Here is a 17,638-nt window from a genome sequence, read left to right on the forward strand (position 1 = left end):
AGAACTCAGTTTACTACGTGTCACCCACTTAGCTCCACTGCTACGTGTCACTCATTTGAAGCCACTTAGCAAAGTCCACTCAGCGACATGTATACATATTAGTGATATAACATATTATATATACTACTTATATGCTATCACCATGTCTAAAAATATCTGGTAACTTACAATTTTAGGTAAACCAAAAAAAAAAAAAAAAAAAAAAAAGAGTTCATAATTTTTAGCTTGAAATGACAACAATGGTTAGACGTACAGTCGATCCTTTGGTTGTAGGAAGAGTAATTGGTGATGTGCTTGATATGTTTGTTCCAATGGTCGATTTTCGAGTTCAATACGGTACAAAACACATTTTCAATGGTTGCGAAATCAAACCTTCACTTGCCTTTGAAAGGCCTCTTGCTCAAATTTCGGGTCACCCTTCAACAGATAATTTTTATACCATAGTACGTATATTTCATCCATATAACTTTTATTTTTGTTGAACTAAACCTAGGATGAGAATATTCTCTACCAGTGCTTGTTTTTATTTTTTTTTTGAAAATGTAGCATATTAAATTGTTGCATGCATGGTTTCGAACTATTGATTTCTTCTCTTATAATATGTATAAAATTGAATATATATATCCGATATACAATAATTATTCGTATATCATATTGGGTCGTACTTTACATTATACCGAGTAATGAACTTTGTGCAATATTAATGTGCACATTTAATATTGATATGAATTTGTTTTCTTGTAGATCATGATTGATCCGGATGCTCCAAGTCCTAGTGAGCCCAAAATGAAAGAATGGCTTCATTGGTTAGACACATAACACGTGCATGTTTATTTATGCACTTTTGTAGTGTGTTATTGACGGAGAACTTTGATAAGAGATTGATTTCTTTATTTCTACTAATAATTAATTGATAAAAATAATAAATCGAGGTTGTTTTGACTGATTCATCAGGATTATTGTTGATATTCCTCAAGGAATGGATGCTTCCAAAGGTTAGTCCTCCTTCAATTTCATTTTCGCTATACTACTTTATGCGGAGTATTTCTCATATTTAACTACAGAAGGTATATATTGTATTATTCCATAAAAAAAAATGTATTATTCCATGAGCTGTACCCAATTGATTCCCCTGATAAACAAATAAATCGTCTTTTTAAGTAACAGTGGAGGGGTACATGCGTCTTTTCATGTACTAGTTGAGAGGTACATGTGTAATTTCCTCACCAAACAGTAAAAGCAAGTTGCAAACAGTGATTGAACAACTTGCCAAAAGTACTGAATAAATGATCACACTTTTTTAATATATTTACAAAAATGCCATCAGATTAATTTGTTTATTTGGCAGATAAACTTGTATTTGCCCTTATTCCACACTCCACACTCATTTTCATAAATAGCATACTCTCTTTTGATCAATTTCTATAATGGAAAAAATTGGCACATAAATTTGTAGACTTTAACATATCAACTTATATTTTAATAATAAAAAAAATGAATGATATTTATATAAGTTGTACATATATATAGACTTTACATATGTCATTTGGTGCCATTTTGGGTCAAGTATAGGGACATTATTTTTTCTTCTTTAAGATGAATAATTTCTTGTTCAAGTTTTGAGTTTAGCTTTTACTTTACTAATAAAATATTGGTTTATAACAAATATACCATCCTTCTTGCTTTTTGTATGCAAGAAGTGTCCCACGTTGGTTATTGAAGAAGAGAGAGTAGTTAAACACTTTATATGGCTAAGGGGCTACTCCTCCTATTGCCATATGGTTTTGGGATGGAACCTTCTTGGACCTGTGAAGTGGACTCTCTCTCTCTTAGTTTGCGGGTGCGGCCCAGACTCGCGTTTGACATGGTATCAGAGCCAGGCCCACGATATGGGACCTTAAATGGCTAAAGTTCACTGGCCAAGAGTAGGTCCGTGTGAGGGGGAGTGAAGAAGCACTCTAGCCCGAAAAATCACATGAGACAAAGTTAAAAGCTAAGGGACCTTACATGTGAGGGGGAGTGTTGAAGAATAAACCTCTCAAGAGTCACCACATGTAAGTGTCCCGCATTGGTTGAAGAAGAGAGAGTTAAACACTTTATATGGCTAAGGGGCTACTCCTCTTATTTTCATATGGTTTTGGATGGAACCTCCTTGGACTTGTGAGTGGACTCTCTCTCTTAGTTTGCGGGTGCGGCCCAGACCCGCGTTTGACACCATCCTAGCTAATATTAATTTAACTAAATAAACTAGTTGTAATCCACTAGTAATAATCGTATGCATACAAACACTATTTCGAAATTAAATCATTTTTTTTCCTTTTAGTTCACCCTTTGGGCTAATTCGGATTCAGGCTTATAAATTCTCAAACAACCTCCATCGACTATTTATTGATAATACTACATTCAGAACTTATCTAGAGATGTTGTATTCACCTACGTCATTTTATTCAATCTTTTTGTTCTGATAACTATGACTTGTAGTTGTAAATAATTTTATCAAACTGGAAATTAATAAGACAATACTCATCAATCCGTCTTAGAATCGTAGTATATACAACAAACAACAACAAAGAGTGAAGACAAGAAATTATTTGATACTCCATAACACTTAGCTTCCTCCATTCCAAAAATATAATATTGCATGCAATAAGGATGAAATTACGTATCTCAAAGAATATTTTATATGTAAAATATCTATAATTACACATGAGTAAAAATTATTAAAAGTTGATATTGTGAGACGAATCTAACAAAATCCACATAATTATATTTTACTTAATTAACGTAACAATTAAATTATGGTCAGACAAAATTAGTAAATAGTACAAAAGTCCATGTCACAATATTAATTATTAAAACGGAGGAAGTAAATAATTTATGGACCAACACATTGAAAAATACAAGGTATGGAATGTGCATGCAGGAAAAGAGCTGGTAGAGTACATGGGACCAAAACCGCCCACCGGAATACACCGATACGTGTTTGTATTGTTTAGACAGAAAGGACCAATCGCGAAGCAGTGGCAACTGCCACAAGCCCGTAGCAACTTCAGCACTCGGAATTTTGCTGCACAAAACGGACTTGGTTTACCGGTTGCTGCCGTCTACTTCAACTCTCAGAAAGAGGCTGCAAATAAAAAACGTTGATTCGAAGTTGGTTATGTTGTACGTGTTGATGGGGCGGGGTTACTACGTAAATGAGATAGGTTATTGTTTCTCATTTACTTGTTTTTCCTATGTGACCCTGTGTAGTGTGTCCAAAGCTTAATGCATTATGCTAGTAATAGTGTGGTTTATTATGATGTGTGAATATACATTATATTGTACCACGGAAGTTCTATAGTGTCAGTGATGATACCATGTAATCCTATCCTATAACATAATGTCGTTGGTGATGCATCTTTTATTATCTCATATAATGAAATGTACATCTACTTCTATATGTTTTGTCCTCTAAATTGAACGGGATTGAAAGATAACTAGATAAGTAAATGTTAAACACATTGGCAAAATAAACCAGCAAGGGTAGCCTTACACATGGAACAATGAAACTCTAGAAGAAGATTACAAAGGAAACATGTCTCTGCTACGAAGTTAGAATCAACTCTAGCTATATTCTATTTATATTAATGAATTAACTTAAAAATAAAAATAAAAAAAATTCCTTTTTTTTTTTTTTTTTTTTTTTTTTGAAACCACGTAAAGGGTGCCTTATATTAAGAATTTGTCCATCAAAACATAAGAGAAACTGTACAAGGACAATAGTTTTTCCAAATTTATTCTATACCATATGGAAAAATACGGGCTAAATTATGGACAACAACATTCTTATCCCGAATAAAATAAAAAAAAATTCCATAGTAAATTTAGTAAATAAACAAAGACAATGAAGTTACTCAAATTAGGTTATAACAATTTGGGCCCTTTCAATTTAGAGAAACTATGCAATAGGGCTATCTGCACACCTATTAAAAGGGCTTGGTATTATAGGTTGGGCCAATTTTATAATAGAAGCCCATTTGATATTGCGTTGGATCTCTAAAGACTAAAATGGCAGGCTTTATCATAAACAAATGTTACAACTTACAAGTACATTACAATGGAAGACAAATCTTATATTAACCAACTATTTTCATAAAATATCCTTTCAGAAAGACATCTGTGATCTGTAAGTAAGTTCAAACAAAGATCTTGAAGTTCTTCATACTTTGTACATGTGTTCTAATGTATACATATATAGTAAAATATAGTAATACTTTTATTAATACTCTTATTTGTGTTTTATTGAGCTCATATTATCTTAATTATAACATTACTTTTGAAGTTGAAAAATGGTAAAAATGAAAAGTGGCAAACTTGCTAGCCACAAATCCGAAAGAACCTCAAATAAAAGTTAAAAAAAATGATACAACTCATACAAGGCATTTATCTAGAAGATTTCAGAAATCCAAATGTCACCCTTTTGATTACTACTATATTCTATAAGACTCTAACGTGTTACCCGTCAAATAAAAATAATCAAAAACCCAAAGTTTTGTAACATACATATATATATAGTACATATCTAATAACCCCAACATCATACATACCTAGCAATATTTAGTAAAAGACATGGCTGAAGCACCGGAGATCCTAGTAGCCCGAAAAGTGATCGGAGATGTACTCGAGCCGTTTACTCCAGAAGCTGAGCTAACGGTTCAATACGGGTCCGAAACGGTCTCTAACGGGTGTGAAATCAAGCCTTTAGAAGCCAAAAATAGGCCTCATCTTCAAGTCACATCTCATAACCCTCGTCCTGATGATCTTTATACTCTAGTAAGTGTACTTTAATCAACTTGTTACTTATTTAATTTCTTATTATCTTATCAATCTTTTTATCATTTTATTTTATGAGTATTGTATGTTTAATATGATCATTTTAATTCGCTAATCATTTTTTTTTCTTCTTTTTTCTTTTTTTTTTTTTTTTTAAACTCATTATTATTTTAGATTATGGTTGATCCGGATGCTCCTAATCCTACCCATCCAACCTTAAGGGAATGGCTTCATTGGTGAGTTTTTTTCCTAGTAAATTAACTTTTCCGCAATTATTTTACATAATACTCCTCCGTCCCTTAATACATACTTCCTCCGTTTCTTTTTACTTGCAACACAGCCTTGTGGCACGTGTTTTGAGGTCGGGTTTATGTAATGTAAACGGATAAATTATTCATTATAATTTTTACAAATGATACTTAACCCTATTCTAATCTTCGTGTAAAAATTATATTGATAAAATAGCTCGTTTACCCTCACTAATCATCTCCTAAAATTGCGTGCCTAAAAGGTGTGTTGCAAGTAAAAGAAAACGGAGGAAGTACAAAGCCTCTTTCTCTTTATTATGTGAGTAATAAATGTTAGAAAGAGGCTTTTTGTTACGGGACGGAGGGAGTATTATCTTTTATATCTTCATATAAATTTATCGATACTGTAAAATAATTGTCATTTTTTTTCCCCTGAAATTAAGAATATATGCCCAAATCAAACTAGGATGAGTAAATAATTGCGACTAGGAAGTTTAATATTGTTTTGATGAATAGAAGTTTTTGCAAAACTTAATTTGGAGGCATATGTAAATTTGATCATTAATGTCACTTAAATTTGTTGTAGGATTGTTGTGGATATTCCTCAAGGAATGGATGCTTCTAAAGGTACGTTTTCATCTATTACTCCATATAATATAAATTATTGTTTGTTCTATGATCAACATATATACATACTAACATATATATACATGTATGATGTATCGCATATAAAGGATATAAATGTTCGTACACAATATATAGTACAAATATATAGAGCATAAAGCATTCGATATTTTGTGTTGTGTTGATGTGTTTAATTGGTTCGTTTGTAGGAAGGACGTTGGTTGAGTACATGGGCCCGCAACCATCGACAGGGAAGCATCGTTATGTGTTTGCTTTGTACAAACAGAAGGGGCCTCTAGTGAAGCCTAGGCCACTTCCACCGGAGTACGCCCGTGGCAATTTCAACACCCGCCATTTCGCTGCCCATAATGACCTCGGACAGCCGGTTGCCGCCCTCTTTTTTAACTCCCGGAAGGAAGCTAACATAGCTTACGACAATTGATGAGATGATCGAATTACTAGCTAAGTTATAATTAGGCTTTACTAGTTTCTAGTTAAGCTTAGTTGATCCGTGTATAATATCGTTGTTATGGAATAAAGGAAGTTTGTACTTGTAGTTAATAACGTTATTTAATTTGGACTTGTAGTTGAATGTTGGTTATCTTAGACAATTAGTATTATTAGTACTCGTAGTAATGTACTAGTCTTATGTAATTTATGTGATTTTATCTGAGGTTATGTTGATGTATTAGTATTTTGGCCACCAAAATTAATTAGATCAGACTAGTTGATAATGCTAATGTGAGCTGACTAATTGAATGTTTGACTATGTCAAAAATATTGTTTATTTTGTTTGTATATGAAATTGGTAAAAGTATATATTTAAATTTGACATAACACGACTTAATATGACATATTTTGCCTAATTGTATTCATAATAACTTCCTGTCCAAGTATATATTTAAATCCGAATTTGGTTATTAGTCAACCAATTAAGCCTTTGGAGACAATTAAAGAGCAAACTCCCAAAAACAATAAAGGAAAGGTCAATGATGAAAGAGTGAAGACATAATCGAGTCTCAAGTCAAAACCTAAAAAAGGGTTGCCATTATTGACAAGAAAAATGTAAAAATAAAATAAAATAATCGTAAGTATATAGTATATCTTTTTAAAAAGGTAAGAAAAAAGAAAACATTAGGAACCCCTCCTCACGAGGGAAATTTCTAATGTATCAGAGGAGATAATAGAGTACAAAGATGAGAAACTGCTGCTTTTTTTCTTGTCTGTAAATATGGTTAATATCCCATTACTGAAACCTTTGAAGAAGATTGAGGATGTTGGCGATGATGTGATCGATTTGCCATGGAATGGACCAAACTCCTTTGACTGCGTTGATTACTAGGAGATTATCCCCTTCAGTGAATAAATGTTAAATCCCGTGTTGAAGAGCGAGAAGGATGCCTTTTTGGAGAGTTGGAGCTTCTGCAACAAATGCCAAGGTTGAAGGTGTGAGCTGTGATAAGGGAACCGGTGCTGTCTCTAATGATGACACCTGTTGCTGCTGAGTTGTTTTTTAGTGAACCGTCAAAGTTGAGTTTGAAAGAGTTTAAGGGGGTTGTTTCCCAAGAAACCTTGCTGGCGCGGAATGGAATGGATGATTAGTGGTGGGTATGGGTTTGGGATCTCTGCATAGGTGATCTCAAGCTTAATAGTAAGTATATTATATACAAAGTACATCATAATATCGTATGGAGTATAAGATTTTGAAGTGTTATGTGTCTACGTAAAATATCTATAACGTTATTAATTCTATTTTACTCTTTTAAAATATAATATCTACAACCTCAAATAACTATGATGTATACCCCTATACAAATTACAAAATGCAATGAAATGAGTGCGTGAATAGCGTCAAAAATGCATACGAGAACAGAGATATGTTAGGAGTAAAACTGTAAAAGTTTAAAACCCTTATTACTTTATTAGAGTAATTAGACACACATTGCATAAGTTGCGACTTGTTGCGGCCCACGCTTCAAACAAAATAACCATACAAGCCCACCTTCGTCGCCCAACACACAACAACACCCGCAACGCCTCGCACCGTGCGCACCGACCTCTTCTCTCTCCTCTTTCGCTTTCGCCGTCGACCTGCTTAACACGGGCCGTGCTTGAATCCTGTGATTTCCCCTTCAACAAGCTAATCGACATGACAAAATGCTCTTTCCTCAAATTTCCCTCCATTTTTTTCTTCTAGTTTCTTCACCCATCTTCCTTATTTTGCTCCTCCAATGTCAAGGTCAATTCTTTTCTCCTCTTTCCCATTATTATGTTTGCAATTTTATTGATTTGTTTTTTCTTTTTGTATTGTAGATTTTGTGCCCTTATTTCTGATTTGGGTTTGGGGAATTGGTGTAGCATAAGTAACAAATTCGAGATTTTTGTGGGGTTTTGTTTTTTGGGTAGTGGGAAGATTTTGTTGTTCATTGTGATTAAAATGTTAGACACCTTGTTTAATCAAGATTTGATGTGTTTGCATGATAAAAAAAAGAAAATTGTATCTAATTTCACATTACATCTTATATTTGAGCTGCTATTATAAGATACTAGCTCTAATTCAGCTTGATTGATTTGTATATGCTGGGAATTAGCAAAATAGTCAGCTATCTTTATGTTTGAGGAATCGAAAAAGGTGATGGGAAATAGAAATGCAATGCATTAATGAAGAAAAAAAGATGTGGATTTGGTAGTTTCTGGCATGATGTTCATTTGGCTTTTTTACTACAGCTTTATGTGTTAGCTAGGTTGTCTTGAATGAGTGACCATTGTCGTTTTTAAGTTTTACCAGACAAACTTTGTGCATATATCTACTGCTCGAATGAGGGTTTTGACTGTTCTGCTCTAGTTAACTAATTATGACAAACACCAGTGTGTGCCTGTTACGTTGATCTGTTTGAACACCAAGTATTATAGTCCTTGCTCTTTAGTTTAGTTTACAAAAAGTTTGATCTCGAAGGTGGGTACCTTTAAAGTTTACATAGACAACATAGTCGTTGACATAGTCGTGTTTGTGCTAGGAGTGGCGTTTATTTGTAACTAGCTGACGTTGTCTGATTGCCTTTCTGCTTTATCATATGATTTTGAATAATGGAATGGCAGTGTTGGTCCTCCACTCCTCCCCGACATTCTGTTTGTTCTAAACAAGATGGAATGCCAATGAAGTTTTTCCACATTTGGGGAGATTGAGATTAATATGCTATTCTTGCAATATAGGGGCATTGGACATTTTTATTTCCTCTCCTCTTTCCACCTTTTGGCACATTTCTTCTTTTCTATCATTTGGAGATTTATGTTTCTTCTTCATTATTTCTCTGTTGACATTGAACTGCATGCTCTACTGGTGTAGGCCAAGCTATAGAATGTTTTTATGATGCTAATTTGAAAACAATTTATATGGTCATGCTTAACTGGTTGAACTCGTTGTTTGGTTGCAGACTTTTGATGTTTGGAAACATTAGGAGGGCCACAAATTCCTTGTTAAAAACCCGTGGCAGCAGCAATCTTGGATTGAAAAGGGATGGAACATACCCCCTCTTCCAGCCATGTTTACCACAATATAGATTGTATTCACAGTTCAGACATAATCATTCAGGATTTATGCCTAATACTTCGTATAAACATCCGCAATTCCTTTACAAGAATGGCTCTCCTAGGAACTATTCTTCAATGTATGCAAGTAACACTGTGGCACATCATGCTCAAATTGCTTGGAAAAGGATTACAAAGATGCGTTCTTCTTACACTTCAACAATTCCTACCATAAGCAGGGCTGCTGGAGTATTCAGCATAGCCTTAACCAAATCCCACCTTTTGGTGCCGGGCATTTTCACTTTAATATTTGGAGAGTTAGCTCTAACCCAAAGATCACATGCTGAATCAGACTATTTTTCCCCTAGTAACACTGTTTATACGCGGGCTCAAGATGGACATATGTACATGAGCAGGTTGATTTCAAACGTACTAGAGGTTCTTATTTTGTTGCTAAGAGTTGTTTATCTGGCATTATTATTTTCACCCAGCATAGCCATGGCTCCATTTGCAGATAGTTGTGGACCTCAATTCAGAAGTTTTTGGCTTCATGTTGTGCATCGTACCCTGGAAAGAGCTGGCCCTGCATTTATAAAATGGGGGCAGTGGGCAGCTACACGACCTGATTTATTCCCAAGAGATTTATGTTCTGAGCTTGCAAAGCTTCATTCTAAAGCTCCAGAGCACAGCTATGCTTATACGAAAAAAACTGTGGAACAAGCCTTTGGTCGTAAAATTACCGAGATTTTTGAGAGTTTTGATGAGAAGCCTGTTGCATCCGGAAGTATTGCACAGGTGCATCGGGCTGTTTTGCGCTTCCGACACCCTGGTCAAAAGACCAAACCCACTGAAGTTGCAGTGAAAGTTAGGCATCCAGGAGTTGGTGATTCTATCAGAAGGGACTTTGTTATAATAAACACAGTGGCAAGAATATCCACACTTATCCCTACACTGAAGTGGTTGAGACTAGATGAAAGTGTCCAGCAATTTGCAACTTTTATGATGTCACAGGTTGATCTTTCCAGGGAAGCTGCAAATCTTAATCGGTTTATATACAACTTCCGGAGATGGAGAGATGTATCCTTCCCAAAACCTCTCTATCCGTTAGTGCATCCTGCAGTTTTGGTTGAAACCTTTGAGCATGGGGAAAGTGTGTCACATTATGTTGATGGGTTTGATGGGCATGAACGTTTTAAAACTTCTCTGGCTCACATCGGCACCCATGCTCTTCTGAAGATGCTATTGGTAAACAAAACTATGTATTATGTTTGTCTTCACGAAGCTATCAACATTTTCAAATATCTTATGTCTTCTTTAGTTGATTTGCAGTGTTATGTGTTTGTTACTTCAAGAATCTGTCTATTTGATTGGTAATTTTAAGATACGTTTTGAGGGTGATTTATAGGCTAAGTTGTGTGTACGTCCATACGGTCAGCCATTTTTATTTGCAACTTTTGTGTTTTTTTTTTTTTTTTTTTTTTTTCCCCGTTAGTATTTACTAGTTACTACTCGAGTCTTTTGACATGCAGTGGAGATTCTTGTTTACAGACTTACAGTGTCTGTTAGACACTTAGACTGGTGGCCTTATTCCTTTTGGTTATTCAGGGAAGTCTTGTAAGCCAAATGTTCCTTGTTGCAGGTGGATAACTTCATCCATGCAGACATGCATCCTGGAAATATTCTTGTTCGGTTGAAACATGGCAAGCGTAAAGCAGGGGCAAAATCGAAGCCTCACGTCATATTTATTGATGTAGGCATGACTGCCGAGCTTTCAAAAAATGACCGTGTAATACTGTTGGAGTTTTTTAAGGCTGTTGCTCGTCGGGATGGCCGCACTGTAGCTGAGCGCGCCCTTCAACTATCAAAACGACAGAGTTGTCCGAATCCAGAGGCGTTCATACAGGTTCTTTGTTTACTTCTTTAATTCTTCCGTAACGCAGCTAAGGTTCAAATTATGATTTTATTTGGTTACTCCTAGAAACTCACGTCTTTCTGCTATAGTACTATAGTTTGCTTTTGTGTGAAAAACTGAAGACTTATATCATCGGTCTTGAAACTTTAATCACTTATATACCCTCTGCAACACTTACTAAAGGGAATGAAATCTTTTGGTTCTTGATAATGTTCAAGTAGAAAAGTCAATTTTGTTCTTTCAATTGATGAAAGATATGTTTCCTTGTGCTTCATTGCTCAATTTCAGGGTAAGTTGATCAACTTTAGCTAGTTTCCACTCACCCATGTTTAGAGAAGAAGCAAATTATATTTTATTAAAAAAAAAAAAAAAACGAATTTTCTAAGACCCTTCCCTCTCCAACTAATGCTATACAGTTTAAGTATAATTAGTTTTGATCATTAAAAATGAATTTTGATAAGCAAATCTAGTTTCAATCTGTGAAAATTGGTTCAGCTATGATTAGAGCACTGGTGAAGCAATTACAAGTCTGTTTTGATAAGCAAAAAAATAGTTTTGGTTAAACAAAAAGTCATCTCTGTCTGCAAATTTCAATTCACATCAGGAAAAAAAAAAGGTTATAATGCGTAGTAATAATAATAATAATATTTCTCTTCACCTTGGCAAGTACGTTGCCTTTCTTTGTGGCTTTTTCTTTTACAAAGTGTCTCTTTCCTTGAACTGTATTGTAGTTCCCTGTTTCATTACCTGGACTGGTGTATAGCTTATAATATTTCAGGTTTTATAAATAGCTCTTAATCCTCTAATTAGAATCTTCTAATTTGGGTAAGGCTAATAGTTGTGTAATCTGAGTCCTTCTGACTATATGGTGATGATATGCTTTAGATTTTCCCTGCATGTTCTATCTAAATGTGTCTTTCTTTCTCCCTTTCTTGGAATGGGGTTGTAAACAGCTACAAATACATCCTTGTCTTGCCTGGATATCATTTTCAGCAAATGCAGCAAAATTGAAACTTTAGTTTGCATTTTTACAGGAGGTAACAAAGTCTTTCGATTTCTGGGCTACTCCAGAAGGTGACCTGGTTCATCCAGCGGATGCCATGCAACAATTACTTGAGCAAGTTAGACATCACAAGGTGAACATTGATGGTGATGTATGCACTGTAATTGTGACTACTTTGGTCCTTGAGGTAACCACTTTATCCTGGCTACTTGTATAGAATAAACAGGGAATCTGTCTACTTTGACTTATCTTTATTTTGGCATTCATACTTTGCTACATTTCAAATACAAGTAGTACATCTGTGGCTTAAAAATATTATATTTGCCCTTGTACAAATTATTTACTATGTATTATGTTTGAATTGAACCTTCCAATTAAAACCAATCCCCATGATCCTGCACCGTTATCATTTGAATAAATTGTTGAAACTTTGTTTGGTCTATCCTTTGTTTTTAAAATTAGGTTATTTACTCTAAAATACTTCATTCTGGGAATGTAGGGGAGCAGTTTCTCCTTTATATTCTACAAGTCAAAGTTGTTAGTTTCTATTTCATTTCGACCAAAGAGTTGTTACATGTAATCTGTTATTGTGTATGTCCCACAAAGATTGCACTAGAGTAGCAATGATGTAGAACAGTGTTTAGGAAGTTTGAACAAATAAATGAGGAAACACGTACAAATGTTGTTGCTAAATGGCGCGTTCAAGTCATCAACAAATGGATGAAAGTGTGTATAAAAGTAGCTGATTTATGGGTTTCTGTTAGGATGTGTTTTCAGGAATCTTGTGGTCAAAAGGCCTATATCAGGTTGTATCAGGACATGAAGTGAGAAAGGAGCTGCTACATGGCCTAAGGGGAAGGAGTGGGTGAGAGGTGTCTTATATTGTTGCTATCTTATTGGCAATCAACTAGGTGTTCATGCTATACAGCTTTAGTTTTTAATGTGAAAACTATCTGCATCTTCAGACTCTATTAGGAATCAGAACAACACATTCTTCTCTGTTTCCTGTTAGGGGTTTGTGTGTGGGCTTAGGGGATGATAATTCCATCATATAAATGGGTAATATCGTAATAAAGATCCAATCTAGGGGGCATTTTGGGTTTCCTTGACTAAATAAGGTTACTTCAAAAGAAAACCCCTTAAGATTGGATGATTTTACCTTAGATGGTTTCTAATGAATCAGTGAAGGAAGAGGATGGGCTAACTATGACTACTGCATTTTTATTTGAAATAGCTCGTTACTCTTATATCTTTTAATGTTATAATTTCTGCATTGTGTGTCTTCTCTCTTCATTGTAGGGTTGGCAGCGGAAGCTCGATCCAGATTATAATGTGATGCACACGCTTCAAACTTTGTTGTTCAAAGCAGATTGGGCAAAATCTCTTTCATACACTATTGAGGGGCTTATGGCCCCATAGAAATTTGCTTCTTGCTACTACTAGCTGCTGCTAAAAATTTTGATGGGTCATATACTATACATAGTTTCCAAAAGAAATAAGCTTTATTTAGTTTAGGTCACGTCCGATCATCTTTCTTCTCTCCTCTCCAGTCTTAGTCCCATATATATTCTTTTTGTTTCAACTTTTATTTGAAATTTGATCAAGTGATATAGAGTAGCAACCTGTAATAGTTTCCCGGGAAAAGGGTTTCTTGTTTTACATTTAATTGGCCTGTACATATTCAGATACATTCTGTATTCATTTTGACCCCCTCTGTAGCCGAGCTTTTAACATTAAGTTGTCGATTAAAGCTTTGAATTCTTGGTTTATTTTCAGTTAAGAAAATATAAAAACATTTTGTGAATTTTGAGCAGAGCTTTTAAGTAATTTATAGGTACTTTATCTATGTGTTACATAGAGTGCAGGTAAACAAATATGTCCTAAAAGTATCGGAGATGCAGCAAAATTCGTACAATTTATTTCCTTGGCAGTTGGGCACTTCAACTAGCCCAAATGGAGGGAGAGGATCTTATTTGTGCCTATATGGTGCACACCTTAAAAGATAAGATGCAACATTGGTATAGGAACAGTAAATAGTGGTTGTGTTTGGAGTGTCTAAACTGGATCATCATATCTAGAGCTGTCAATTCGGATAAACGGGTCGAGTAAGAGTGGGTATGGTCAACTCGGATTAATTCCATAACTTATGTGGGTTGGGTTTGGGTTGGTCATGCTTGAGTCGGGTCACATCGGGTCATACTTCTTATCGGGTTTGGGTTGGGTTTAGGTTGGGTTAATAACAGGTCAGGTTACATTCGGGTCGGGTGAACAATAGGTCGTGTTAAAACGGGTTAGGGTAATTCTCGAGTTTGAGTTGAGTTCGGTACAAGTCAATAATTAGTGGGTTAGAATCAGGTCAGGTCATTCTCGGGTTTGAGTCGGGTTCGGTTCAAGTCAATAATTTGTGGATTATAATCAGATCAGGTCATTTTCAAGTCGGGTCATTCTTGGGTTCAAGTCGGGTTCGATTCAAGTCAATAATTTGCGGGTTGTAATCAGGTTGGGTCATTTTCAAGTGGGGTCATTCTCGGATTCAAGTCGGGTTATGTTCAAGTCAATAATTTGCAGGTTACAATCAGGTCGGGTCATTTCCAAGTCAGGTCATATTCGAGTTTAACTAACTATAAATAGATAATTATCATTTTTATCAAGCTAATTATTTCCTTTGACTATAATATATATGGCAATATACTAGGGAACTATAGTCTATAATTTAGGAAGATAATTATCTCCTTTGACCATACAACAAATGTATTCAAGTACTATATTTAACTCTTAAATTTGAGGATGATGCTCCTTTCTTTTGCTGGCCTGGACCGACTTGGTCTTCCTAGACAAAATGCTTTGATCAACAATAATAAGGTGGTCTAAATTGCATTAAAGGTGATTTGAAATCGGTTCAGGAATAATTTGGGTTGAATTTAGGTCGGTTCAATAACAAGTCGTGTTAATTTCGAGTCGAGTTAGTAACAGATCGGGTAAAATTTTTGGGTCGGGTAAGTAATAGGTTGGTAAAATTCGGGTCGGGTCAATAAAAATTTGGGTTTAATTTGGGTAAGGTCAATAACAAGTCGGGTTGATTTCGGGTCGGGTTTGTAACAAGTTGGGTTAAATTCGAGTCGGGTTAGGAACGGGTCGGGTTGAATACAGGTCAAGTTAGTAACAAGTCGGGTTAAATACGAGTTTTGACGAGTTAAAACAGATTTGGGTAAATTTCGGTTCAAGTCGGGTTCAGTGCAACTTAATGAAATTGGTCGTTGTAAACCAGTAAATCGGTGCAAGTTGTAAACCGGTAAATTGGCCGTTTAAAGACAAATTGGATGGTTTCACTCACCCAATTGGACTCTCGGAGGGTATTTGGGACCATGATGAACATTTCGGCAATTTTTATTCTGGGCGAAAACAAGTCAAAAATTTCCAAAATTGAAGGCTAATGTCCATGTTTTTTGAAAAATTTTGGAGGTTTCGAGGCCTGGTGTTGCAAAGTCTTTAAATTTTAGGGAATACTTCTGGGGGTCATATAATGCCGATTGGAAACATTTTTTATCATTATACGTTGTCATAGATTTTCATGGTATGTTTGAGTTAATGAAATTGGTGCAAGTTGTAAACCAGTAAATTGGTCGTTTAAAAGCAAATTGGATGGTTTCACCCACCAAATTGGACTCCCGGAGGGTATTAGGGACCATGGTAAACATTTTGGAAATTTTTATTTTCGGAAGATAAAAAGTCAAAAAATACCAAAATTAAAGGTTAAGATCCACGCTTTTTGAGTAATTTTGGAGGTTTCAGGTTGTCAAAAAGTCTTGAGATTTTAGGGGATAAATCTCGTGGTCTTATAATGCCGTTTGGAACCATATATGATCATTATATGTTGTCATAAATGTTCCTCGTAGGCTTGAGTTAAAGAATTCAGTGTAAGTTGTAAACTGGTAAATTGGTCGTTTAAAAGCAAATTGGATGGTTCCACCCAACCAATTGGACTACCAGAGGGTATTAGGGACCATGGTAAACATTTCGACAATTTTTATTTTCGAGAGAAAAAAAGTCAAAAAATTCCAAAATTGAAGGCTAATATCCACGATTTTTGAGAAAATTTGAAGGTTTCGGGTCCCGGTGTCAAATAATCTTGAGATTTTAGGGGATACATCTCGGGGGTCATATAATGCCGTTTGGAACTATATATGATCGTTATATGTTGTTATAAATGTTCGTGGTAGGCTTAAGTTAATGAAATCGATGAAGTTGTAAACCGGTAAATTGGTCGTTTTAAGGCAAATTGAATGGTTCCACCCACCCAATTGGACTCCCGGAGGATATTAGGGACCATGGTAAACATTTTGGCAATTTTTATTTCCGAGTAAAAAAAAGTCAAAAAATTCCAAGATTGAAGACTAATATCCACATATTTTGGGAAATTTAAAAGGATTCAGGGCTCGGTGTCAAAAAGTATTGAAATTTAAGGGAACACATCTCGGGGTCATGTAATGCCGTTTGGAACCATATATGATCATTATATATTGTCATAAATGTTCGTGGTTGGCTTGATTTAATGAAATCGGTGCAAGTTGTAAATCGGTAAATTTGCCGTTTAAAGGCAAGTTAGATGGTTCCACCCACCCAATGGGACTCCCGGAGGGTATAAGAGACCATAATAAAAATTTTGGCAATTTTTATTTACGAGCGAAAAAAAGTCAAAAAATTCCAAAATTGAAGACTAATATCCACGTATTTTGCGAATTTTTAAAGGATTCAGGGCTCGGTGTCAAAAAGTATTGAAATTTTAGGGAACACATCTCGGGGTCATATAATGCTGTTTGGAACTATTTATGATCATTATATATTGTCATAAATGTTAGTGGTTGGCTTGATTTAATGAAATTGATGCAAGTTGAAAATCGGTAAATTTGTCGTGTAAAGGCAAGTTGGATGGTTCCACCCACCCAATGGGACTCCCGGAAGGTATTAGGGACCATGATAAAAATTTCGGCAATTTTTATTTACGGGCGAAAAAAAGTTACAAAAATTCCAAAATTGAAGACTAATATCCACGCTTTTGAGTAATTTTGGAGGTTTCGGGTACCGTTGTCAAATAGTCTTGAGATTTTAGGGGGATAAATCACGGGGGTCATATAATGCCTTTTGGAACCATATATGATCATTTTATGTTGTCATAGATATTCCTGGTAGGTTTGAGTTAAAGTAATCGGTGTAAGTTGTAAACTGGTAAATTGGTCGTTTAAAAGCAAATTGGATGATTCCACCCAACCAATTGGACTACCGGAGGATATTAGGGACCATGGTAAACATTTCGACAATTTTTATTTTTGAGCGAAAAAAAGTAAAAAAATTCCAAAATTGAAGACTAATATCCACGCATTTTGCAAAATTTTTAAGGTTTCGGGGATCGGTGTCGAAAAGTATTGAATTTTAGGGAATACAAATCGTGGTCATATAATGCCGTTTGGATATGATCATTATATGTAGTCATAAATGTTTGTGGTAGGC

General features: G+C 35.2%; 3 protein-coding genes across 3 annotated transcripts; all 3 read left to right on the plus strand.

The window, feature by feature from the left end:
• The first annotated feature begins 207 nt into the window (after positions 1-207).
• LOC145635308 (protein MOTHER of FT and TFL1-like) lies at positions 208-3,147 on the plus strand. The gene is made up of 4 exons (XM_081686588.1): positions 208-443; positions 745-806; positions 955-995; positions 2,924-3,147. Exons 1-4 carry the CDS (start codon positions 231-233, stop codon positions 3,145-3,147), a joined length of 540 nt encoding a protein of 179 aa, XP_081542714.1. The 5' UTR covers positions 208-230.
• A 1,421-nt stretch (positions 3,148-4,568) lies between these two features.
• On the plus strand, positions 4,569-6,204 carry LOC145635309 (protein MOTHER of FT and TFL1 homolog 2-like). Its single transcript, XM_081686589.1, has 3 exons — positions 4,569-5,051; positions 5,650-5,690; positions 5,897-6,204. Exons 1-3 carry the CDS (start codon positions 4,993-4,995, stop codon positions 6,127-6,129), a joined length of 333 nt encoding a protein of 110 aa, XP_081542715.1. The 5' UTR covers positions 4,569-4,992; the 3' UTR covers positions 6,130-6,204.
• Positions 6,205-7,623: 1,419 nt separating this feature from the next.
• Positions 7,624-13,935, plus strand: LOC145635310 (uncharacterized). The gene is made up of 5 exons (XM_081686590.1): positions 7,624-7,926; positions 9,122-10,460; positions 10,855-11,118; positions 12,162-12,317; positions 13,430-13,935. Exons 1-5 carry the CDS (start codon positions 7,919-7,921, stop codon positions 13,547-13,549), a joined length of 1,887 nt encoding a protein of 628 aa, XP_081542716.1. The 5' UTR covers positions 7,624-7,918; the 3' UTR covers positions 13,550-13,935.
• The last annotated feature ends 3,703 nt before the right edge of the window (positions 13,936-17,638 follow it).

This window comes from Chenopodium album, chromosome 6 (genome assembly GCF_948465745.1).
Source record: "Chenopodium album chromosome 6, dcCheAlbu1.1, whole genome shotgun sequence".
NCBI lineage: Eukaryota > Viridiplantae > Streptophyta > Magnoliopsida > Caryophyllales > Amaranthaceae > Chenopodium > Chenopodium album.